This window comes from Lonchura striata, unplaced genomic scaffold (assembly GCF_046129695.1).
Source record: "Lonchura striata isolate bLonStr1 unplaced genomic scaffold, bLonStr1.mat Scaffold_92, whole genome shotgun sequence".
Lineage (NCBI taxonomy): Eukaryota > Metazoa > Chordata > Aves > Passeriformes > Estrildidae > Lonchura > Lonchura striata.
The window spans coordinates 122,587-148,937 of record NW_027461191.1 but is presented as its reverse complement, the minus strand read 5'-3'; the positions used below and the strand labels follow the sequence as shown (position 1 = coordinate 148,937).

The window sequence follows — 26,351 nt, the reverse complement described above, 5'->3', positions numbered from 1 at the left end:
CCCCTCCCCTTGTTGTCACTCTGTCTAGCAGGAATGGGGGAGAACTTACAAATAGCTGCGGTATGGGGACTTTGGGGTGTATTTCGCTCTCCCTCTTTCTCTTTCTCTCTCTTTCCCTTTCTCTCTCTTTCTCTTTTTCTCTCTTCTTCTCTCTTCTCCCTTTCTCTCTCTTTCGCCCTCTTTTTCTCTCTTCACATTTCAACATCCACATTCCAATATCAGTCCACTTTCTAACATTAGTCCTACATCCTGGAGAGGTGAGTCTGCCAATCACCTCTCCCTCCTTTTTCAACTTCCTTACAAATTTAATTACTGTTGTTATGTGTGTTCTGCAGGCGTGTAATTCACAGCACCCTCCACCAAGGGCTACCAGCTACCCACAGCTGACAGTGCTAAAACTAAAGACTTATTTTGCTGTCACAATTTTCCATTCACAAACTTGAAAGGGTTGTAGGAACAAGGTAAACAAAAACTTACTTCTGAAGTGATCTTGCCTGCAGTAAAAAATTTAAGGCAATGCTTGTTAGTGCAATATAATTTGCAAAGAAGCCAAGGTTTGATTTGGGAAGGGCATCTGAGGACACAGAGCATGAGTTTTACCAATCTATAATTTGAAGAGGGAATAGACAAAATGTGGATACAGTGGGGGAGACAGCAAGTAAGGAATTTATCTCTGCAATACTCTCTTTTTGACTGCCAGGAGACACTCTCTGAAGAGGTTCTTACAGTACAAACAATAACTGGATGGGAAGAGGCACTCTTGAATTTAAGCTTTGATGTCAAAGTAGGAAACTGCCCCTGAGCACTGCAGTGCTGGAGCACCCTGCCTGCAAACTCACCAGAGGCAAGCCACTGCTGCCACGCTGCAGGGCTGCCTGCAGCACAGAGGGAACCATGGCCAAGCCCTCCCTGCAGGCCTGGGCAATCCACACAAGGAATCACAATTGCTTCATAGCTCTCTAACTCATTAAAGAAATAGGAAACTGTAGTAAACAGAGATCTCCCTCACCATCTTTTTCATATGTGTGTGTCACACACCCACTGTGATGCTGGAAGTAACAAATTGTTTACATTAGAAGATACTGAAACTTTTTCTTCATTTAGCTTTGTAGTTTCCCTTTTCTATATGTAGCCACCTTCCATTGTGGGAAAAAATGAGCCCTATTTTTTTACAAGTGTTTTGTATGCACAATTTTATTTGCTGTTCTAGATACACTGCAAGTAGTTAGCACTTCCAGAAAAACTAGCAAACAAACAAAACAAAAAAACTAAGAAAGCAAAACACATTTGGGTACATGAAAAAGGACTGGTTGGAAGGAAAATTGTTTCTCATTGACCTACCAAGCAGTTGGTGTTACCTTTAGTTTAACTTTACACACTGAGAACACGATTGAACAGTCTGCATTGACTCAAATTAATAGCAGGTTTTGCTATGTTACAGGTGTAAACTAGTTTTTCAATCCTAGAGTACAGTAAGTTATGTATTTCAAGATAAAAATCACAATGCAAATTGGAAGAAATTTAGTACTGCATGAGGTGTGCACACAATTAATTTACCTCTAGAAGTCAGTTTATGACTTTCCTCTACTAGGATTGCAGTAGCTGCTATAGCTTGAATACACACTGGCCAGCCTTGATTTACTGGATCCCACATCTTTGATAAATAAGCCACGGGTCTCTTTACTCCTCCCCACTCTTGAAACAAAACCCTATGAGCTACCCCCTTTTTTTCATTTACATATAAATGAAAGGGTTTTGCTAGTGAAGGTGAGCTTAAAGTTGATATTGGGGCTAGTTTTAACTTCTTTTTTCTTAATTTTTCATTATCCTTTTTGATCCATTTTATATCATCTCCCTCTGTCACTTTTTTTTATTCAAAAATTTTACTGCCTGTGTATATCCTTCAATCCACAATCTATAATTATCCCAATAATCTGAGTATCTTTCTGATTTCCCCCTTTGAAGAAGGAGGGGGAAGGGATAGAATCCCTGTGTTTCAGTCTGGGTTGAGCTTCCAACTACCCTTACTAAGCAAGTGTCCAAGATATTTTACCTCTGATTCTACAAATTGCAGCTTCCCTTTTGATACCCTTAATCCTTTTTCCCCAAGAAAATTCAAAAGCTTTATAGTAGCCTCTCTAACTTCAGCTTCAGCTTCCCCAGAAAGTAAAAGATTATCCACATATTGGATAATTTGTATTCCAGGGGGAGTGGGGAAAGTTTGTAGTATTGTTTCTAAAGCTTGTCCAAATAAGTTTGGGGATTCTGTAAGCCCCTGTGGTAGTTTTGTCCATCTTAATTGCTGTTTTCTCCAGTTAGTGGGTCCTTCCATTCAAAAGCAAAGATAACTTGCTCTCCTGGGCTAATGGGCAAGCCCAAAAGGCATCTTTAAGGTCCACTACACTAAACCACTGATGCTGGGGAGGAACTTTACTGAAAAGAGTATAAGGATTTGGTACCACTGGATAGCGGGTCTGAGTTCCTTTGTTAACCTCCCTTAAGGCTTGTACCAGTCTATAGCTCCCGTCAGGCTTCTTTACTGGGAGTATTGGGGTATTATGGGGAGACATACAAGGTTCTAATGTCCCATCCTTTATTAGTCCTTCTATTACTGGCTTTAAACATTCCTGTCCTTCTAAAGATATAGGATACTGCTGTACATGTATGGGACAATTTTTTTTTCCTCAGTTGTAATCTTTATGGGGTCAATATTTAATCTTCCCCTATTTCCCTCCCCAGCCCAAACTTCCTTGTTAATTCTTCTTCCATCCTCCTGGCCTAGTTTTAAAAGTCTAGCTGTCATCTTCCCATCTTCTGGAACAACCCCTATTCCTAATTTCACCTGTAAATCTTGTCCCAATAAATTGCTACCTGCCCCTGGGACCAAGAAAACATCCCTCATCCAAAATTTAGTTTCTCCCTCTATTACCACATATTTAATAACGGGTACTGTGAAACTCTCTCCTTTTCCTCCTGTTACTATTACGGTATCTTTGCTTACACTATAACCTTTTGGAATATTTAACAGAAAGGTTCATTCTGCCCCTGTGTCTACCACAAATTCCAATTCTTCTTCTTGGGGACCCACTCTTAAAATTATCTCAGCATTCCCCACCTGGACCCCACCTGTGCCCCCCCTCGGCCCCATGGCCCCGCGAGGGGAATTTGGGGAGGTGGGAGTGGGGCAGCGCCAAGGCCGGGCCCCCCCGCGCTGTCCTGGCGGGAGCGGCTGCAGTGGGGACCGAGTGCGGGCGGGAGCGGCCGAGAGCCCAGCGCTGCCCCAGCCCGACCTGCCCCAGCTCCATCCCTGCCCCTGCGCTGGGATGCGGTGGGGCTGGGGGGAAGAGGGAGCCGGCAGTGGGTGCTGGGCCTGGGGGCAGGAGGAGAAGGGAAGGAGAAGCAGGGTGGAGGAACAGAATGGTCAAACGATGCAGGTGGCAGGAGAGGGTGGGATTGTGCAGGAGAAGGAGGAATAGCAGGAGGAAGAGGAGAGACACAGGAGGAGGAGGAGGAGGAGCAGAAAGAGGAAGCAGCAGAAGGTTCCACCCCTCCCTGTGTCTGCAGCCTCCCCCCAGCCCCAGGAGCGCTGCTCCCCCCACATGCAGCAGGTGACTGTGGAGGGGGATCCACGATTTTCACAGGGTGAATCTTGGTGTTTCTGAGCTTTCTTGGGCTAAATGTTGGTGCTTTGGTTTTATGTGGCAGCTGAATCTTTATGTTTTGGAGGTGGATTTGCTGAGCTGTTATGTTTGGGGAGGTTTTGTACTGTGTCTTGAAGTTTGCAGGATTTTTGAGCTAAATCTTGGTGTTTTGTAGGTTCTTATAGACACAAGATTCCCAGTGACTTCCTGAGATGAACTTGGGCAAGGAGGAACCTCCAGTACAAGGAGCTTTTCTCTTGTTTTTCTGTCAAATCAGGATTTGTCATTTCCAGGGCGTGGCTGGATGGAGGAGGAGGAAAAGCCCCGGAGATGCTGCAGGAGGAGGAGCTGCAAACCCAGCCCAGGGAGCTGCGGGGAGGAAAGAGCCCCCCTGAGCCAGGAAGGCGGGCTGAGATCCAGGCGGAGCTCGGAGCTCCTGGAGAAGCCTCATGGCAGGGAGAAGCCCCACAAGTGCTTGGAATGTGGGAAGGGTTTCAGCTGGAGATCCAGCCTGATCCAGCACCAGAGGGTCCACACTGGGGAGAGGCCCTACGAGTGTGGGGAGTGTGGGAAGGGGTTTCAGAGCAGCTCCAATCTCCTCAGACATCAGCAGAGTCACACAGAGGAGAGGCCCTTCCGCTGCCCCGACTGCGGGGAGGGCTTCAAGCACAACTCCGACCTCACCGTGCACCGGCGCATCCACACTGGGGAGAGGCCCTACGAGTGTGGGAAATGTGGGAAGGGCTTCAGACACAGGTCTGGCCTGATCTGGCACCAGGTGATCCACACTGGGGAACGGCCCTACGAGTGCTTGGAATGTGGGAAGAGCTTTGGGCGGAGCTCACACCTGAGAAGACACCAGCGCATCCACACTGGGGAGAGGCCCTACGAGTGTCCCCAGTGTGGGAAGAGGTTTCAGACCAGCTCCAATCTCCTCCTACATGAGCGGATTCACACAGAGGAGAGGCCCTACCGCTGCCCCGACTGCGGGAAGGGCTTCAACCGCAACTCCAGCCTCACTGAGCACCGGCGCATCCACACTGGAGAGAGGCCCTACGAGTGTGGGAAGTGTGGGAAGAACTTCTCCGGTAGCTCTCAACTGACACAACACCAACGGAGGCACCACTAAGGGAAGCCCTGTGAGTGCCCCGAGTGAGGGAAGAGCTTGGAGTGAGGGAAGAGAGTGAGGGAAGAGCTTGGTGTGCTCCTGCAGCTCCATCCCCCATGGGAGGATCCGGGCTGGATGATCCCCAGTGACCCCCGTGGGGCAGAGCCCTGGTGTCCCCGTATGGGGAATAAAACAGAGAGTAAAGCAATGGAGCTGATAAAGGGGCCCGATATCTGAGGCCTGACTGAGCAGAAACTGTGGGAGACACAGACACACTTGAAGTCTCCCTGGGCAAGAAGACTGACCAAGCAACATGGTGTGAGTCTTTGTGATAACATAAATGTTCCCAGGTTACTGGATGTCACGAAGAATGTGTAACCAATGGGAAATTGTTACCAAAAATAGAGCCCTCTATAAGCACCATACAAGTCAATCCCTGTATAAACACCTGGTACACTCAATAAAATTGGTTTTGGTCTAAACTCGGATGTCCCCGTCTCTCCATGGTGGATAACCCCTGTTGTGGGTGATCCCCGTTGGGTGGGGGAAGGTGCTGGAGGGATTTCTTTCCCTTCTCCTGGTGCTGCCGTGGTTTGGTTGGTAATAAATTCCCTCCCTGTGCCCAGGCCGGGTCTGTTGTCCCCGTGCCGGTGCTCGGGGCGGGATCTCTCCCGTTCCTTCTCTGCACTGCCGGGCCTCTCCTCAGCCAATGAGAGAACGCGGTGGAGAAGAGTCAGCCAATCAGCGAGAGCGGGGCTGATGACTCACCAGTTGCCGGGCAGACCCGCAGCAGGCAGTGTTCCCCACCTGGACCCGCCCTCCCTGCCCAGGGCCGGCCCCGCCGTGGGGTCCCCCCAAGTCCCTCCCCAGTGCCCCCAGGAACTGGGCTGGGTTTAACTGGGAAGCTTTACTGGGAACACTGGGAGCAGGCGGGCAGGGGCAGAGTGACAGCAGGGCTGGGGGGACACTCGACCCCCCCAAAATCAGCGTGGGGATGGAGTGGGGGGTCCTGGCTGGGCCCGAGGCCATGGGGAGGGGCTCTCACTGCCAGTGGCTCAGGAGCTCTGTGGGCAGAGAAAAGGGGGTGACACCGGGCTGGGGTCCCCGGGGGGACCATTCACATTCTGGGGGAGGTGGGATACGACTCACGGGACCCCCCTTTCTTGTGCAGGTAGAACCAGATCCCCAGTGCCAGGAAGATGAAGCCCAACTCGGAGTCTCCAGTTCCTGCCAGCATCTTGCTGTGGCAGCATCCAGCAGCATCTCTGGGGTCTCCGCAGGGGTCAGGACCCCCCAGAAACTCTCACAGGCACCCAGGCCCCTCCAAGCACCCTCCTGGTTGCTCCCAACCTACTCAGGATCCCTGAAACCTTCCTCTTGATCCCTTCCTCACCTTCCCAGGACCCACCAAAGCCCCTCCTGTCCCTCTCAGGATCCCACAGCCTCCTTCCAGTCACCCCCCACTGCCCCAGGACCCCCAAACTCTCTCTCATTCCCTTCCCAGCCCCACCAGGGTTCATCCAGACCCCTCCCAGTCTCTTCCCAGCACAACCAACCTTGTCCCAATCTCTGCTCTTCCATCCCCAATCTCCATCCAGCTCTTCCAGGCTCACTCACATCCCTCCCAGTCACACCCAGCACACCCAAACTCCCTCCCAGTGTCCACCAGGACCCCCAGAACCCCATCCCATCCTCCCCAGTATCCTTCAAACCCCTTCTTAGCCTTTCCAAATCCACAACCTCCTCTCCCAGTTGAAACCAGGCTCTCCAACTCCCTCCCAGTTGAAACCAGCACATCCCAGTGGCTGTCCCAGTGCCCCCAATTCCTCCCCTGTATCCCAGTGCTGGCTCAGGGGGTGCTCCAGGCTGACGTGCTCCACCTGGCAGGTGGAGGTGACCCTGGCCCGGGTTGGGGTTTCCAGCAGCACCAGGAGCTGGTGGGTCCAGTCCCCTTTGGGGACCATGTCGGTGGCCACCACAGAGAGCTCCTGCTGGCCCTGGAACCACCTCAGCTGGGTGTGGGTAGGGTAGAAATCCACCAAGAAGCAGAGCAGGTGCCGGGGCTGGGCTGGGAGCTCGAGGGCAGAAGAGAGATGGACAAGGTGGGGGTGACTGGGAGAGAGCGGGAACACACTGGGATCAGCTGGGAGAAACGTGGAGAGAGAGGGGAGGGGTGGTGTGGCCTTGGGGCAGACTGGGAATGGACTGAGAGGGACTTGGAATGAACTGGGAAAGACTGGGATGATACTCAGAGAGAGGGGAGGGGATGGGGGACACTGGCAGAGGGTGGAGATCTCGGAGTGAACTGGGGAGGAACTGGGAATGGGCTGGGAAGGAGTGGGAGGGACTGGGGCGGCACTGGGAGGAACTGGGAATGGGCTGGGAAGGAGTGGGAGGGACTGGGGCGGCACTGGGAGGAACTGGGAATGGGCTGGGAAGGAGTGGGAGGGACGGGGGCGGCACTGGGAGGAACTGGGAATGAAGCGCGCGGCACTGGGAGGCCGAGTCCAGTGCGGGGCACGCGGCGCTGCGGGTCTGCCTGGCAACTGATGAGTCATCAGAGACTCGCGCTCTGATTGGCTGAGGGGCGGCAGCGCCACGCCAGGCTGAGATGGAGAGCCGGGAGGCACTGGGAGAGACTGGGATGGACTGGGAGAGCCACGGGGGTCAGTGGCAGGGACAGAAGGTCTCGGGGATGGGCACAAGGAGGGCTGAGGGCTCTGGGGCGATTCCCAGGGAGGTTTTGAGGGGCCTCAGGGTCATTGCCAGAGCAGGGCTCGAGGGGACACGCTCTGCCCCACGCTCACCTCGGCGCTCCGTGAGGAACGGGCTGAGATACTCGTGGTTGTACCGGCAGAGCCAGCCCACCGCAGTCCTTCTTTGCTCCATAACGTGTGGGTCGCTGTTGCAGTACCTGGCTGCTGTCCCTGGAGTATCTGTCCCGTGGTATCTGTGGATACCATGCAAAGGCCTTTTCTGCTTCTTTACCCTGCACTCTCCTCGTAGCAGTTCAGGCTGGAACAAATGGCTCCCAGAACAGGGACCTTGGGCAGTTGTCCAGTCCCAGAGAGCGTCTCCTGAAGGTCATCGGATCTGGGATCTTTGGGAATTCAAGCGTCGTTTGGGACCAGCTCCAGGAGGAGCTTCTTCCTTCGCTTTGTGAGGACTGTTTCTCCTGGCCTGTCGGCACCCCTTTGGAATTCTGAGGGAAGGCTGCCGCTTTGGAAGGGAAGCTTTCAGAATCCAAAGGACCGGCAGGAGCCCACCAGCCCCCTCGAGGTTTCGCTTTTCCTTTGTGTCCCTCGAATTGGTGAGTACTTGCAGCGTGGGCTGCCAGGTTCCCGGGGGAGAACTCCACACATGAACACATTTATCTTAAGTTAATCCTTTTGCCTCGTGGGGGGGAATTTTGGGTTGTTTGGGGAACATGGACAATCATTTATCCCCAGCTCAACGAGAGATTTATATTCAGATTAAAGCAACCTTAGTACTAGGGAATGTTTCATTTAAAAAGAGGGATCTTAAAACTTTTGTTCAGTTTTTGTTTGAGCACTTTCCTGAGGCTTCCCAGGAAGATGTTTTGTCACTTTCATTCTGGGGGAAAGTTGGGTGATGCATTTATGATATACAAGTGGGTGGAAATTATAAAGTGGGCAAGTTTAATCCTATTTTCAATTTGATTTTTAAATTAGTAAAGCCTAAGTGAGAAAGTTGGGTCCCTGGTTCTTGTTCCCCGTGTTACTCCCTCCCTGATCCTAACCCTGCTTCCCCTAAGGGTGGGATGGGAGCCAGACCCTGCCCACGGGCACAGGGCTGTCACCTACTCCCTGCTGCCTCCTGCCCCACTCAGTCCCTCTCTCGGGCTGGCCCTGGCCACTCCAGCCCGAGCCTTCCCCGCTCCCTTGTCCCCGACTGCCCTGTCCCCAGTTTGGTCCCCAGCTCCAGGAATGTCAGTTGTACAGCCCCGCCTCGGGTCCCTCCCCTGCGCTCGCAGCTGCCTCGATGGTGTCACCGTCGGGACCAGCCCCTTCTGTCCCCTGCCCACATCCCCGAGTGGGCCCTTGAGGGTGGTTCCCTCCTTCTCCAGCCCATCCCGGTTCCCACGCCGCGGAACCGAACGCGGGCCTGGCTGGAAGCCCGCCATGCTGGCCTGCAGGCCCCGAGTCACCGGGCCCCACCGCTCCGCCGGAGGCTGCGCGCTCCAGCGCGCCCCGACCCACCTTCCGAAGAGGATGAGGACGGCGGCACCCCGGCAGTAACAACAGGCCGGGAGGAGGCTGGACACGGATCAGGGAGGAGCCCTGCGGGATGGGGACCTGGACTTGGTGAGAGATCTCGATTGCCTTGCAGCGCCTGTCGTCATTAAACGGGGAAAGGAGCCGCGATGGGAGCGGATTCCTCACACTGAGGGGAAGGAGTCGAGAAAAGCGGCCAGAGACTATGGCCGCAATTCTCCATATTTTAAAAATGTATTGGACTAAACTTTCACAGGACATACCTTAATTCCCCATGCCTTCCATTACATTACCACTGCACTATTGCAGTGGAAAAAACTTTTAAAGCCAATCCTATCCAAGTATGACTTGAGTGAAGTTTTAGGCGAAGGCCAGGAAGGCCCTGAGGCTTTGGCAGGAGAGGGGGAATTCAGCAGACCAGAGGATCAGGTCATGCTGCCCAACAATGTCTTAGATGACATCAAATCTGCTGCAAAGACTGCTCCTTTAAAAATCCCTGGTGTAACCACCCTTGTCCAAAACTTTTCTTCAATCCATCAGGGGGTTGAAGAGACATTTGTTAAGTTTGTTGACCACCTCCCAGAGGCCATTGATCGCCAAATTGATAATGTAGAGGCCAGGGATGAACTCCTGGGAAAAATGGCAATGTCTAATGCCAACCCGGAAACCAAAAAGCTTCTCGGAGCTCTTCCCCAAAATCCAGAGCCACTCATCCCACAGATGGTCGACACCTGCACTAAGGCCTCTTCTTCAGAAACTGCTTTAGCCCTGGCCATGAGCAAAGGGGTGGGGGAGGCAGTGGTGCCCATTAACAACGAGAGGTGCTTGAACTGTGGCCAGTTGGGCCATTTCCAAGCAAACTGCCCTCACTGGCCTCCTGTGCACTTTAACTCACCTCGCTGCCTGTTGCAGAGGATAGATAGATACGATTGTTATTTTAGCTAGCCGGATGTCACTTCTACCCTTGGATGAATCCTGGAGTGAAATGGACTCTTCCATCCCACCACGCAAGAGATGGTGGTTCATCCCGCACCTCTGTACCTGCCCCTAAAACAGAGTCTGTAACCCCATTGGCCCATGCCTTGTCCCAGCCCACCTGGGAGCCCCTGATAAGGGGGCTCTGAGCGGCCATGCGGCCTCTTGGACTTCCTCCCTCTCTTGGCCCTCTCCTCTCTTGGCCCTCTCCTCTCTTGGACTTCCTCCCTCTCTTGGCCCTCTCCTCTCTTGGCCCTCTCCTCTCTTGGCCCTCCCTCTCTTGGCCCTCTCCTCCTCTCTTGGACTTCCTCCCCCTCTGGGGCTTCCCCTCTCCTAAACCCTCTGTTTCTCTCTCCCCTCCCCCGTCCTCCTAAGCCCAGCCACGTGCTACGCCTGAGAGCACGAGGCCTGGGCATCCCTGAATTCTCCAATAAACCTCTTCCCCCAAGAGCAAGCTTCAGAGATCTCAGCCTCCCTACACCCCGACCGTGCAACAGGAGCCTACTCTTCTCACAACTGGCGCCCAACGTGAAAGAAAAAGGAATCCACGAATTTCGACACCTCCATGCACGGTAATTACCTGTGATAGCCTCCTCTTCGCTCTGAGCACAGGCTGTCGTTGCTAAGCAACGTAGAAGCCTTATCTCTTTAAAGTTTGCCGAGGCATTTTACCCTCGAGCACCATCGCCTGTAAATAGCCGGCTTTTAGAGCTCTTGGGACTGCCCGAGCAAGGAGCTGTGAGCTGGTGGCACGTGGCCACGTTAAGAGAGCGCACCGAGCACTGCCTAGCACTGCCTGCGCTGGAAGCCCCGAGGGGGGAGGTCTGAAGGTCCCGAGCACGGAAAAGCCGTCCGGAGAGACGCCCGGAGCTCTGAGGGGACCTGTGCAGAGTCCTGAGGAGAGGATCTCTGCTTTTGCGAATTTGAGGTGAGCTACACAGGTCTAAAATATGGGACAATCCCACTCTACCCAAGATAGAGATCTCTATAAACAATTGAACCATCTGTTACGTAGTCATAACAGTACTTTGCCTAAGAAAGAGTTAAAATCCCTTTTGGAATGGGTCCTGCCCCACTTCCCTCATGCGGATCGATCAGCCGCCTTTACCAAAGACTTCTGGGACTCAGTAGGAGATAAGCTTTTTATTGAGATTTACAGGAGAGACGCCGTCGCTTGCGACCTACTCCCAGCTTTTAGAGCTGTAGCCGAATTGTTCGTTCCGCGAAAGCCGGTCCCGGCCATGTGGCCGGCCCGCGCGGCTGCTGACGGCCCCGCCGCGATCCCCTTCCGCCCCGCCCCTCCCCCTCCCGCCGCGGCCCCGGCCGCAACCGCCGCGGCCGCCCCCCTGAGTGACGCGGTTCCCGCCGCCCCGGCCCCTGCGACCCCCCACCCAACCCCCGCGCCGCGCCGCCGGGCGCCGGCCCCCGCGGCCGCTTCCACCCCTGCCGCTTCCGCCGCGACCGCGACCCCACCCCCAACCGCCGCGGCTGCGCCGGCCCCCGCGACCACCCCCCGCACCCCCCCGATCCCCGCGCCGCGCCGCCTGCCGCCGGGCTCGGCGGCCCCCGCCGTAGCCGCCCCCGCCCCTCCCGACTCCACCGTGACCCCACCCCCGGCCCCCGCGGCCGCCGCTCCTGTCCCGGCCCCCGCGGCCGCCCCGCCCTCCCCACTGGCCGCGGGGCTCCTGCCCGCCCCGGCTCCCCCCGAAACCTCCCTAGCAGCGGCTGTTGCTACTTTCGTTGGCTCCTTACAAAGCACCCTCGCCGCGTTTCTACACACGCTCGACCCAGCTCTCGCAGCCGCCGCCTTGCCGCCGCTGCCCACGCCGGGAGAGCGCGTGGCCACGCCCCCAATCCCGGACGTGCGGCAGGAAGCACCGGGAAGCCCGGCGCCTCCACCCCAGCCTGAGCCGCGGCCACGGGGGGACACCCCGGGTCCCCGCGCCGCGACCCCGTCACCCCCCACCCCCCGGCAACCCCCCCGCGGAACGTCCCCATCGTCAGCGGGCTCCGGCGGGGCGGCAGACGCGGCCGCCATGTTGGTTCGGCCGGCGGACCACGTGACGCCCTCCCCGCATGCGCGGTTCGCGGTGTCCCCGGTCCGGCCAGTTCCTGCCGCCTCTGCCCCGCCGCCGATGGAGCCTGCTGATCCCCACGCCGCCCGTGCCGCGATGTGCGATCAGCCAGAACCCCCGAGCTCAGCGGCGGCGCCGGCAGAACCCCCGGAGCCGCCAGAAGGAGTTCCACCGCCGCTGCCGCGGCCGAGAATTACCGAGTCACTTCCGGGTTTGCCGCTAAAGCCCTCCGTGCCGGGTGCCCGCCCAGAACTCTGGCCAGCCGCACAACAAGTAGTTCTCGTCACCCCACCGTCGCCCCTGCAGCCCCTGGACGCCTCTGCTTCCTCTCCTACGCTGTATCCACATTACACAGCTGCAGCCTCATCCTCAGTGTGTCCTTCCACACCTCCCGGTTCCTCCCTGGTGGCTTCGCTTACAGACACCTCTCCTCCTGCCCCTCTGCCCCAGCTGTTGGCAGCTGCTGCATCTGACTCACAGCTTAGCATGCAGCCAGGGAAAGAGGAACAGCACCTGGCAGCTGTTTTGACGAGTACAGGATCCACGGAGAACTGTGCTAGCCCTACCAGTACCACCCCTGCTGCCTCAGTTTCCCAAGATGCTCAGGGGATCATTGATGGACTCCAACTGATGGACAGGCATATATCCAAGCCTCATAGTCCCAGAGAGTGGACAGCTGTCCCATCTCTGGACGAGAGAGAATTCCTAGTAGCGGCAGGAGATAGTAGCTTCCCTTTCTCCTATGGTTACCAGCTGTTGGGTACCATAGAAAAGACATCTAAAGCCCTAGAAAGCAGCTTATTAAAACAGAAAAGGGGAATATATAAGGCCACACCCCAAAATAGGTTCAGCAAAGCCCCATATGCATACAATCTTTCAAATTGCTGTATAGGACAGCCTGACATGCCCATTTACAGACACTTTCTGAACAACAAAAAAGTAAAAATAAAAGTCTTGATCAAAACCTTAGTCACAAGAGAAATAGAAAGCCCATATAACCTTGTAACATGGGAGAGAGAGCTTGCTTGTGTTTTCACAGGTGAAAGATCTACGTGGGTCCCAGCAAAGAATGTAAAGCCTTACCATACACCGAAATCTGGCAGTGCCCTCACCAGTGGCAATGACTTTGCAGGTGCAAACCAAGAAGCAAGCGCTCAGATTTGAACTGTGCTAAGACGAGATGAAAACTACCTGCCAAAAACAACTCAAGACTATGGACATTTATTTTCACATGCATGTCACTTTTGTACCCTTGTTACATTTGTTCTCTTATTTCAAATTTTTGTATTGAAGTTTCACCTATAGGTTAACCAAAGACAAATGCCTGGGTAACTCTGGCCAAGACTGCAAGCTCTGATACCATATCTCTAACTGATACAAAGCTCTAATAGACTTTTTCAGCCTAGTCAATTATAGAACCTTCCTCAAAAGATTTTAATAACACTACCTCAGTTAAATTCTTCCCTTAGACTAAAGCAGTCAAAAGGTTAAAATGCTCAATCAGTAAAGAAATAAATGCCACCTCAATTTCAATTAATAATCTAGCTAAACAGTTTATCTGGAGGTTTGAGCTCTGCATCTTGGCTGAAGGAACTCTGTAGAGTAAACTTGATTGTTTTAAGAGTAATAAGTATAGTTTCAGTACCAATATGTTATATACCCCAAGTTGTGCAAAAATAGTAATTAAGTCTGTATTTACCTTTTCAAAAGTTTAACGAAAAGGGGCAATTGTTGCAGAGGATAGATAGATACGATTGTTATTTTAGCTAGCCGGATGTCACTTCTACCCTTGGATGAATCCTGGAGTGAAATGGACTCTTCCATCCCACCACGCAAGAGATGGTGGTTCATCCCGCACCTCTGTACCTGCCCCTAAAACAGAGTCTGTAACCCCATTGGCCCATGCCTTGTCCCAGCCCACCTGGGAGCCCCTGATAAGGGGGCTCTGAGCGGCCATGCGGCCTCTTGGACTTCCTCCCTCTCTTGGCCCTCTCCTCTCTTGGCCCTCTCCTCTCTTGGACTTCCTCCCTCTCTTGGCCCTCTCCTCTCTTGGCCCTCTCCTCTCTTGGCCCTCCCTCTCTTGGCCCTCTCCTCCTCTCTTGGACTTCCTCCCCCTCTGGGGCTTCCCCTCTCCTAAACCCTCTGTTTCTCTCTCCCCTCCCCCGTCCTCCTAAGCCCAGCCACGTGCTACGCCTGAGAGCACGAGGCCTGGGCATCCCTGAATTCTCCAATAAACCTCTTCCCCCAAGAGCAAGCTTCAGAGATCTCAGCCTCCCTACACCCCGACCGTGCAACAGGAGCCTACTCTTCTCACAGCTGCCCTCTCCAGAACACCTAGAAATGATCAGCCCTCGCAGCGTCCGGGAAACGGGCGGGGAGCGCGGCGCGGTCCCGCACGGAGACAACGAGCGGCAGCCACGGCCCCGGGGCCGAGGGCGGGCGGGCGAGGCTGGCGGGCGGGCAGCCCCGCCGGGGGCGGCTCAGAACCGCAGTCCTGGGGCGAAACTGCCGCCCCCGCCCCGCTGCTGCTCCGGAGCTCCTGCGCCCGCAGCGTCCGCGGGCACCGGCCGGGACAGAGCCCGGGAAGGAGAAGGGGCCGAGCCTCGGCGCGGCCGCCAGCGCCGGGAGCGGGACGAGCCCCGCACGGCAGCGCCCCAGCACCGGCGCCACATCCAGCATCACCAACACACAGGCAAACCCGCTGGCCAAGGTAAAAAAGTCCCTGCCATGAACGTTCTGGGGACAGGAAATGGTTCAATGTCAAAAACAGATACGGTTTCATAACCCTGAATGATAACAAACAAGATGTGTTTGTTCAACAGACTGCTATAAAAAAGAATAACCGCAGGAAATAACTCCACAGTCTAGGAGATGTAGAAATTGTGGAATGTAATATAATACAAGGAAGAAAAGGCCCCCAAGCAGCCGATGTGACAGGACCTGGTGGAGTTCCAGTGCAAGGTAGCAAACATGCACCAAACTGCAAACCTGCGAAATATTACCCATGTCATGGAAGTCCTCCACACTCCTACCGGGGAAATTAAACCCAAAACCAGCAGCCAAATCCCAGCAACAGCCCAAAAGCTGAAAGAGCACAGAACACCGATAAGCCACCTTCCATCCAAGACTCCACCTCCATATCAAAACAACTTTCCTGTCTGATAAGTCCCACTTCTTCTAATACCCTTCCCCAATTCCTGTGGCCTCCCTGCCCCCCTCCCACTTTCCCTGTTTCCTTTCCCTTGTCCTATTACCCCTTTTTTATGTTCCCACAAATTCCTACCTCCTTTTCCCCCTTTCCATGGCCTCCCTCCACTAGTCCCTTTCCCCAGATTTCCTTCATAATACCTGAAGGAGTGTAATTGGTGGGGAAGAAAGGAAAGTTTTCCTAAATTAACCATCTTTTTCTTAAAAAGTAATGATTTCTATTTGGAGTTTCCAACAGGCACACCACCACCTACATTACCTCGTACAGAGTCTGTCACAGCCAGCAGCACTGCCACAGGGGCCAGAGAACCAGTCCCTACTGAAGGCTCCTGATTCCATCTCCTGATAAACCAGACTAAGAAAACCCCACATCCCTCCTGCCAGCTCTAAGAAAATCTATTTGGACATTAGAGACTCAGAATTGTTTGCATTTTGAAAATTGTCGTATGAGCGCTTTTGATTGTTTTTGTCATTTTGTGTTGAATCAGTTTGATCCTCCAGAGAAGCTTTCTTAATAATATAAAAAGGGGAATTGTGGGGATCCTGGGGGGCATTTCCCTGGTTTGGGGAGACGCGGGAGGCTTCCCTCAAGGGGCTGTTGGACTGTTTGCTCCTTGCCCTGTTCCTGTGTCTGTTCCTGTGTCCCTGGGCCACTCCCTCCCTGTTCCCTGACTGGGCCTCACCTTGTACTGCCCAGGGGCCAGGGTCACCCCCACCCCGACTCCTCAGGACAGGGAGAGCTGAGAGTTGGAGCAGGGGGATGGGCGTGCTGGGGAAAACCCTGAACATCTCACGGCATGGCTGATTCAGACATCTGTGGATACCATGCAAAGGCCTTTTCTGCTTCTTTACCGTGGACTCTCCTTTTAGCAGCTCAGGCTGCAACAACTGGGGATCATCCAGCCTGGATCCTCCCATGGGGATGGAGCTGGAGCAGCGCACAAAGCTCTTCCCCCACTCAGGACACCCGCAGGGCCTCCCTGGTGTGGAAGTGCTGGTGAGTGATGATCTCTGAATTCCACCTGAAGCTCTTCTGACATTCCAAGCACTCATAGGGCCGTTCCCCAGTGTGGATCCTGTGGTGCTTGGTGAGGTTGGAGGTCCCACTGAAGCTCTTCCCACATTCCTCACACTCGTAGGGCCTCTCCCCAGTGTGGATCCTCTGGTGTTCCATCAGGTGGGAGTTCCAGCTGAAACCCTGCCCACATTCCAAGCACTTGTGGGGCTTCTCCCTGCCATGAGGCTTCTCCACCAGCTCCGAGCTCCGGCTGGATCTCCGCCCACCTTCCTGGCTCAGGGGGGCTCTTTCCTCCCTGCAGCTCCCTGGGCTGGGTTTGCAGCTCCTCCTCCTGCAGCATCTCCGGGGCTTTTCCTCCTCCTCCATCCAGCCACACCCAGGGAATGACAAATCCTGGTTTGGGGGAAAAACAAGAGGCGAGCACCTTGGACTGGAGGCTCCTCCTGCCCAAGTCCATCCCTAGAACTCAGCAGGACTCTTGTGTCCATGAAAATCTCCACAGTCTCAAGGTTCAGCCCAAAACAACACTCCCAGGAGTTCCCTATCTCTGATCTCTCCACTTTTGGGGTTCCAGAGGTTTCCTTTCCTTGGGATGATGGGGGTCCAATGGCTCCAGGGGTTCCCCCTTCTCAGGTGTCCTGCTTAGGGATGATCCAGGGGCTGTTGGGGCTCCATGGGGTCCCTTCTCCCCTGATGATCTACTCTGAGATCCCAGGTGTCCCAGGGGTTCCTCCTCTCCAGGCTCCCCCCCTTTCCAGCCAGCCGGGGGTCCCCCAGCTCCAGGATCGCCCCTCTCTGCTCTCCCCACTCCGGGGGTCCCAGGGGTTCCCCTCCTCTGCTCCCCCGGGGGTCCCCAGGACAATGTCCTCCCCCTGGTGACACTGGGCAATGGCCACGTGGATTCCCAAAGATCCCCCAGGGGGCTCAGCTTTGGGGTCCTGCAAGATCCAAACCTACACACACAGAGAAAAAAACCTCCCAGGGTTTATTTGGGCCTCCCAGACGACATCTGGGGCTGAATTCCACAATCTGCAAGCTCCCAACACACCCCAATAAAAAACCCTCTCAGAGACTCCCCGATATATTTGGGACAAGCTCCCCCTCCCCTTTCACCTGCAGGATGAGCTGGGGGCGATGGTCCCGGGGCCAAGGGTGCTGCGGCCTCAGGGGGCACTGGAACCTCCTGTTTCTCCTCCTTTTCCTGCTCCTCATCCTCATCTTCCTCCTCCTCCTTCCTAATCCCACCTCCTGCCCAGTTCCTGCCTTCTGTATATTTAGAGTGGAGCACCTTGCTTGTTTTTAGAGCGAGAACAAAGATCCCCGCGGGAACACGGCTTGCTGGCTTTAGTCAGAAGTAGCAGTGACTAAAGGTCCTGTTTCCTCTGCTGTGCTCCCGTCCTTGTTCCTCCTCAGTGTTCAGGCTGGGCTATGGGGTGTCCCTGTTTGCTGCATTTTCAGAGCTCCTCCTGGAGCCTTTGGGCAATAGGCTGTGCCCTGGGAGGGTTCTTTGTGCTCCTTTGTGACCCAGGAGAACCTTCCGGGCGGTTTCTGCGTGAGCTGCTGCTGTGATGTCACAGGAGCACTGCCACGTCCCCGAGGTGCTCCCGTGGCTGTGGGACACGGAGGCCTCAGTGTCCCCAGTGGCTCTGGGCACTGCTCCGTGCCGGAGGATCCTCCTGCCCGAGGCATTCTCAGCACCAGCCCAGCCCTGACGGGTGTCCTTGTGTGCTTGCAGGGCTGCAGTCTGCAGACGTGTGCAGCGCAGCCAGAATGATCCAGCACGTGGCTGCTGCAGTTTGCACGCTGTACTCTGTGGCTTATTCGGGATATTTTTTAACCCACTTGGCACGTAAGTCGAGGTTTTCCCTCGGTGCTGTGGCTTTGGGCTTGCTGTGTGCTTTCTGTTCTTCCTCTGGACCCGAGCTGACTTTGTAACCAAATGGCCATGAAGGCTCCATTGCTTTGGGAGAGCTCCTGCCAGCAGCTGCAGCTGAAAAAGGGGGTGTCTGCAGCCAGCGGGGCGTGCACAGCATTTGCAATGAGCCCTGGGGGGTTCTGTTCCCTCCAGCGGGGAGTCTGTGGCAGCAGAGCCGGGAACTCCCTGCCCAGCCAAGAACTGACCCAGCCCAGCATTTTGTGCTGTTCTCTTGCTGTGGGAAGGGACTGTGGCTCCTGGAGGGACGCTGGGAAAGCAAAATGCTCTCTCGGGGTTGCCTTGCACTATGGCATTTCCCACGACAGGCAGTTTTTTCCTGACAGCATCTGGTTCATGTTCCCTCTCCCGTTGCAGGGCACCTCATGTGTGGATTCCGAGCAGCTCCTCCTCCGGTGAGTGGGAAAGGAACCTTTGGTGTTTGGAATTGTGCAGCAAGCTGTGAGCTCGGCGTGTGGCAGCTGAGTGCCAGCTTAGGAGGCTGAAGGAAAGTTCCTGTCAGAGTCTTTGCAGCAGCAGCAGCAGCAGCAAAGGGATCCCCAGCAGATTTCTCCTTTTCTGCTGCTGAGCTTTTGAAGAGCTGCAGGTCTGGTTTTGCAGGCAGAGGATTGCTTGCTAGCTTTAGCCACAGTGGAATATCGTTTTCCCAACAATAAGTGGCAATGTCGACTTTAGCCCATTGTTAGTTTGAAGGACTCCAAACCCAATTTCTGCTTTGTGCAGCTGGATGTGCAGCTGAAGGCAAATAAGGTGATCACTGAGACAGAACTTCCCGTCCCTCACGCTGCCGTCTGTCCACAGGGCACAAAAGCAGCACCAGCCCCTCCTCTGGCTCCCTCTGCTCCCAAAGAGGAGGCCAAAGAGGAGGAAGACAGCGGTGAGCTCCCCGCTGTTCTGGAGGATGCTGGTGAACTTCCCTCGGTGCCGGGAGATGACAGTGAACTTCCCGCTGCTCTGGGAGACAAGGGCGAACATCCCGCGCTGTGGGAATACAGCGGCGAGGCTCCTGCGGCGTGGGACAAGGACAGTGGACATCTCCCGGCGTGGGACGAGGGCAGTGGATGTCCCCTGATGCAGGACGAGGATGGCCAAGCCCCCATGGTGTGGGATGAGGACAGAGGACATCCTGTGCCTTGGGAAGAGGAGGGTGAATTTCTCCCAGCATGGGAAGAGGACAGTGAACATCCCCTGGCTTGGAAAGATGATGGCGAACCTGCAGCATTTTGGGAAGAGGACCCAGAACCTCCCTGTGCTTGGGAAGAGGACACTGAACCTCCCTGTGCTTGGGAAGAGGACACGGAACCTCCCTCCTCTGTGGGATCCTGGGCTGAAGGTTCTGACAGCAGCACAGCCCTGCAGCCAGAGGGGAGAGGGGAGTGGTGCCTGGTGCAGCTGAGTACGTCTGCTCTGTTCCTGTGTTCAGAGCAGGGGGCTGTGTGTGTGTCTCGGCATCAGCTGCAGCCAGCATTGCTCTGCAGCTGAATGTCACAGGGGCATTTATTGTCCTTCCCCAGCTGAGACCAAGGGGCTCACGGCCCCAGGGAGTGGGGCTGCATTCTGGCTCTGCTCTGGCGGGGTCTCGCTCTGGGAGGGAGCCTCTTCCACGTGGTTTCTTTCAGGGAACATTGTGAGCGTGGCAGAGCCTGCCGAGAAATACCTGGAAGTGGAGCAGATTGGCCAAGGGTAAGTGCACGGCAGCTACTTCTGCACAAGCAGCCCAGGGGCTGTGCTGGTGCAGGATCAAGGGAGAAGTCAGGAGAGCTCCAAACACCTTCAGACACTGGGGTGCCATCCTGCTGTCTCTCAGTCCTGATCAGAATTGAGAACTGTGGTCAGAAGGAGCCGTCACAGGCCCCTGAGGCCGGCAGTGTCCTGCCTGCAGCAAGGAGCAGGACCTGGGAGATCTTCTGTGTCTGGAACTGGATTGCCTAAAAGAGCCACTCACCATCTGGAGACTGTCAGACAACAGCTCTCAGGGAGATTTCTTTCAAGTATTTTGCTTCATAAAATATCTTCCGGTCAGAATTAACAACCTAAAGGTTTAGAAACAGGAACCAGAGGTGAACTAATGAGTGCTCTATTCTAGCACAGCTCGTAGAGCCCATACATTCAGCAACAGAGACAGAGCTGATGCACTCTGGGGGAAAATGCATCACCTGCCTGATGGCAGGGCCCTTGTGGATCCTGCAGGTCTTAGGCAGGAAATGGAAAAGGATGAAATGCATTCTTTTCCAGTTCTTTAGACACCCATTGCTCACTTCAGGTTTTGAACTAAAGCAATTCAGCGTGGACATTTGGGATTTGCTCCAGCCCAATTCCTTCGTGTTGGGTCTCAGTTTTCCCTTGCACACCTGGCATGGCAGAGGGCTGGTGGCTGCTGTGCTGTTGTTGCAAGGGTCGATGCACCCAGGTGTTTGTGAGCGCTGCAGGCAGCAGAGATCTCCTGTCTGGGCTGGCTTTCACTCCCAGGGCCTCAAGCACTGCTTCTTTCTTCTCTGCTGTTTTGTCTCCAGGGCTTTTGGAACCGTTTCCAAAGGACTCGACAGGGCCACTGGAGGAGAGGTCAGTGCCAACACGCCCAGCACGTCTGGCAGCTCTCCAGGGCTCTCCCCTCTGCTGGGAGCTGTGGCTGCAGCTCTGGGGGCCAGCAGAGCTTTCCTGCACAGGCTGCTCCTCTGAAGGCAGAGCAGTGTCAGCCTGCAGAGCACAGCTGGGACACACTTGGTCCTTCTGGAGTGCCCAAAGGGATGCAAGGAGGGCAGCAGTGTCTGTCAGAGCAGGACATGCTGGCTTGCTCTTCATATCTAAAAGTGTGAATGGATCAGTGTTGGAGACTGAGGCCCAATTTATCTTCACCCCAGCCGCAGACAGGAACACTATTTAGCAGTTTTTCCATCCTGCCTTTCATCTTCAAAGGGTACCTCAAGGCCTAATTAGGGTGAGATCCTGCTTGGGCTCAATTTGGGACTTTAGTTCCACTGCAGCTGTCCACAGAGAGAGAGGGACAGAAATGAGAAGATGGATGTCCAGAGCAAAGCTCTCTCCTAAACCCTGCAGTTGTGTTTGGGTCTGGGGTCAGTGACAGCCTGTGACAGGGATCACCTGAGCAATGGATGTGTGTGTTTGCTTTGTTGTGCAATCCCAAACAGAGCAGCTGCATCTGAAATCATGACCAAATCCCATGCAATTGCTAAAGGGTTCCCGGCTGTTTTGCTCTGTTTTCACAGAACCAGAATTACCTCCTGCTTGCAAAATGTGTTTGAATAATAATGAGAGTGTTGAGGCTATTTGAGAAGACTGTAGGTGCAGAGAATGTGGTTAGAGCTGGGAGGCTGACAGCTGAGGGGCCATTTCTGCAGAGCTTGCAAGGCCAAATGTCTCTGGCCATGTGTCCTGTAAGCAGCCCCAGCAAGCAGAGCAATGGGCTGTGGGAGTGGCCCTTGCTGAGTTCTGGTGCCCATCCCAGGGCAGTTTGGCACAGCCCGGCTCCGTCGCTCCAAAAAGCCTCGCCCCGTGTTGGCTGTGGCCTCCTGCCACAGACTCCTCCAGTTAAAGGTCTGCAATGTCCCCTCAGGTGGCCATAAAGAAAATGAGTCTCAGAGGGCAGAACAGGGAACGCGCTGTGAATGAACTCCTGCTCCTGAAGGACAAGAAGAACCCCAACATTGTCAACTCTTTGGACAGGTGAGTGCTTCAGGCCTCATCCCATGCACGGGCCCTGCCTTAACCTTTCCTGGCACCTGTAGTCTGTAGCCTGTTTTGAAAATGCCTGACCCAGCCGTATCTTCCCAAAACAACAGCCTGGCAGTTCGCTCCCTCCGTGTGCTTTGGTTGCTTTGGTTTGGTTTTTCCTTCAAGCTGACCCTGTTTTCTGTGTCTTACAACAAGTGCTGATAAACCACAGCAGAAATTATTTCCCTTGGTTTCTTCTTCCCAGCCCTTTTCCATTGCTGCAGATGCCAGGAAGACCAGGTCCTTGTTTCCAGAAATGCCTCATTTGCCCATTTTGCACTGGCCTTGCCTGTTTCTGAAGGGACTTTCTGAAAGGTTTTCTGATTGCTTTTGTCCCAAGTGCTGCACAGCCTCCTCCCCTGGATAACCCTGGGAGTTGTGTTGCCTTGTTCTGCAGGGAATGGTGGAACTGATGAGCTCAGAAGCTGAACCAGCTGGGGGCCAGTGTTGTGGTTCCACACTGATCTGGGCTGTTGCTAAACTGCATTTTTCACCTGCTTGCCATCTAAGGACTCTCCTTTCTCACAGGTGTCTCTTCCTTTAGACTGTGCAGATTCCAAGGACTCTGCAGCCTCGCAGGAATGTCTCTCCATGGGATTCTGTCCTCATGGACAAGTGACCTGGAAACAAAACTCCACTCCAGGCTTTTCCATGGGGGAATTGAGCACTGCACATTCATCTCCATGCCACTGCTTTCCTCTTCCAGCTTCCTTGTTGGCGGAGATCTCTGGCTGGTGATGGAATACATGGATGGAGGAACTTTGCAGGACGTTGTCAGACAGACACACATGGCTGAAGGAGAGATTGGCAGCTGTCAGTCGGGAGGTGAGGGATCCTACCTGTGGCTGCCACGGCTTGGACACGATGGTCCTTCCACAGAGGCGTGAGAACAGGAGTGGCTCCAGGCTCAGGGCTCTGTTTCTCTGTTGTTTTTATGAGCTGGAGAAGAAAGAGCCTCTGCAGTGAACGGCCTGCCAGCATCGCTGCACTTCTGCTCTGTTCTTGCTCTCTTTCCTGCTGTTGTGGCACTCTCTGTCTGTTCTGGATTTGATGTGCTGTTCTCAGCTTTGCCCTGAACCATTTGCCTGGAGCCTGTCTGCTCTGCACTCCTGGCCTGTCACAGCAAAGCTGCTACTGGCAGAATTCGGACCTGTCCTTTCTTGTGTGATAGATTCTGGCCATTGGTTTTTGTCCTGGTGTTTCTTGTTCTCTCTCAGTGCCTGCAGGGCCTGGATTTCCTCCATGCAAACCGGGTGATCCACAGAGATCTGAAGAGCTCCAACATCCTCCTGGGCATGGCCGGCTCTGTCAAGCTGGGTGGGTGTTCCTGGCCAGGCACGGCGCTCCCGGGTGCGGCTGTGGGGCTGCTTCCCAGTGCCGGCCAGAGCCCCACAAGGGCTGCTGGGGGCACTGCCCGGCCCCTGCTGCCAGCTGAGAGCGGCTGCCCCTGCAGAGAGCCCCGGAGAGCAGCAGGGTGCCAGGGGTGGCTTTGCTCTGGGTATGGCCCTCCCAGAGGGGCAGGAGTTGGAATCTAAATCTTAAAGGGAATCAGTAAAAGCCACTGCATGAAAGCTGAGGGTTTCTTTAAGGGTCCAGTTCCACCTTCCCTTGGCTACAGCCCTGAGCACTTTTCCAGCTGACTTCACTACTCCATTCTCAGACTGAGAATTGGGAGACTTGGTGCTTGGTTTCCTCATTCCAGCTGCCTTTGACAGTGTTTGTTTCTGTCCTCAGCTGATTTTGGCCTCTGTGCTCAGCTCAGCTCTGAGCAGGACCGGTGCAGCTCCATGGTGGGCACTGCTCACTGGATGGCCCCAGAAGTTGTGACCAGTTCTCCTTATGGCCCCAAGGTGGACATCTGGTCCTTTGGCATTGTGACCATCGAGATGGTGGAAGGAGAACCTCCTTACTTCAAGGAAACGAGGGCCATGGTAAGAGGCAAATTCTCCAGGGGCTGCAGAGCCCTGTGAGCACAGGGTGACCCTGCACTGGGAGCAGCAGCTGGAGGTTTCTGCACCTGGGGAAGGGAATTCCCAGAGCACTTGAACCTCAACACAGACAAATATTCTGCAGTCTCCAACAACAATTTGCTTTGGGATTTATGCTGTTCCAGCTCTTCTGTCTGTAAGGATGACCTGAAAATTTGAAGCAAGTACATCAGCTCTTTCCAATGGCTGTGGCAGCACCAGGGTTTGGGTTTTTTGGTTGGCACAGGAAAATGAGCTGTGAGCAGCATCTCTGCCAGGGAGGAAAGTGCCCCTGGAGCTGGGGCTGAGAACCCGGGGTCGCTGTGAGCACCTGTGGGTGGGAAGGAAGCTGGCAGAGCACTGAGTTTGCTTTTCCTGCAGGCTCGCGCTCTGATCCGGCACAACGGGACCCCGCAGCTGCAGGAGCCCCGGCGCCTGTCGGCTCTGCTGCGGGACTTCCTCGAGTGCAGCCTGGAGCCGGACGAGGAGCAGCGCTGGTCTGCCCAGGAGCTGCTGCAGGTGAATGCCGAGCAGCTGAGGGGAAGCAGCAGCACCAGGGAGGGGTTTTCTGCTGGGGCCCCTCCAATAGTCTCCAGCCTCGCTGCGTTCCACACGCAAAGCAAGCAGAATGCTCGCCGGGTTTGGCTTGGCAGGGTCCTTTCGAGGGCATCTGCCCCTGGTGCCCCACAAGGAGCAGGGCCATCTTCAGGCAGGTCCGGTGCTCAGAGCCCTGCCTGGCCTGAGCTTGGATGTTCCCAGGGAGGAGGCACCTCCCACATCTCTGGGCACCTTCTGTCAGTGTTTCCCCACTCCTGGCAAAAAGATTCTGCCTCAGATCTAATCTGAGCCTGCTTCCCTCTCCTGAGTTTCAGACCATTTCCCTTTGTCCTGTTGCAACAGAGCCTGTGAGGAAGTTGCTCTGGAAAGTAACAGTTCATTTCTTTCTTTTTTATCCTTTGGGCAGCACCCGTTTTTATCATCAGCCAAGCCTCTCTCCAGCCTGACCCCTCTGATCACCGCAGCAAAGCAACTGAGGGAGCAGCGGAGGAGATGAAGCACTGGAGGACAGCTGTTAGTTACAGTAGTTAGTTAGGACAACTAGTTAGTGATGGTAGTTAGCAGTGCTAGTTGGTTATGGTAGTTAGGACAGCCTGTTTGTTACGGCTCTTATGACAGCCTGTTTGGTATGGCAGTTTTTTGAATAAAAACTCTTTTAAACCTCAAGTCCCTTGAGGTGTCCCTTCCTCCTCCCTCTGTGACTCGGCTGCCCGGAGCAATGTGAGGGGAGAGCGGGCCCAGCCTGGCCCAGAGCTGAGCCCCAGCAGAGCCCTGGCAGAGCCCAGAGCAGCCTCGGATCTGCAGAGTCAGCCTGGGAGGAGGCGCTCGGAGCCTTCTGGGCTGCACCCGACTCTTGGTTACAAACTGCGTGTGCTGGAAAATGCCACCGGCTCTGCCAGAGGGCAGAAGGGGCCCGGGGAAGGCCCCAGTGCTCCCTGCAAGGGAAACACCTGCCCTGGGTTTGTTATAGAGAACTATGTAGTTGGTGGCTTTTGCTCTTATGTCTTGACTTCTGCAACTTATTCTTAATCAAAACGATTTTGATACAGTACAGTTTGTAATCACTTTTAATTGCTTTTGCTGTAATATAATTTGTCAGCTTTTTGTTGCCAATGCCCTGGCCCCTGTGTAGCTCATATCCTCAGAACATCATTCATGGCTGATAGTTTAGTTTGTGCACAGTGTGAAAAACATACATACTAGTTTTGGCTATTGCAAAATATTGAACTGGATGCCATGTGTCATGCATTAGAATGTTAACTTTTGCAGAAGTAGCTGTAGTTGTGAAATAATAACTAATGCTTTTATTTTTGTAACTAACTGACAGTAATAACTCAGAGGTATTTGTGAAACAGCCAATGTTGATTTAAATACTTGTGGAAGTAGCTAAAACCGTCTGTATGGCCAGATAACATTTAAGGAACGGGTGCGATGAGGACCCTGCCGCTGACCCTTCGACTGTCAGGAACTGTCTCCTGCTGATGTGGAAACCCAGGTGTCCCAGGGTGAGGTTCTGGTGTTTGTATCCCCAATCGTGGGTTCTGTTCATGTTTGATATTCTGTTCTGTGCTCTCAGAACTGACTCTGAAAATGAAGGTTTGTTTTGTCTTGTTATCAGCTGGCTCACCTCCCCCCATGGTCTGTTCTCCACAAGAGGCTTGTGCGGGCTGGCTTGGCTTGCTTTTGCTGGCTTTGTTTGCTTGCTCTTGCTTCCGCTCTTGCCTTTGCTTTTTCCTGTTAGTTAGTTTAACTAGGCAGTCCAATTTTTTCCCTGGGTTGTTTCTTTCCCTTTCCTTCTTCTGAATACCATCCAACCTGCTCTGGACTGGGACCTGTGAACCCCGAGGAGCACCGGGAGCCTGCGCTCTGTGATCTGCAGCAGCCATCCCCAGTGTCCAGACC

The 26,351-nt window shown here is 54.4% G+C and overlaps 1 protein-coding gene and 1 pseudogene across 1 annotated transcript in view; one reads left to right on the top strand and one right to left on the bottom strand.

Annotated features, from left to right (window-relative positions):
* The window catches only part of LOC144248828 (uncharacterized), a 472,843-nt gene that overhangs the window by 410,069 nt on the left and 36,423 nt on the right, over positions 1-26,351 (top strand). Inside the window, 1 exon segment of the mRNA XM_077790810.1 lies at positions 4,170-4,711. Coding sequence (XP_077646936.1) covers positions 4,170-4,711 — 542 coding nt within the window.
* LOC144248819 (class II histocompatibility antigen, B-L beta chain-like) lies at positions 5,867-8,893 on the bottom strand (annotated as a pseudogene).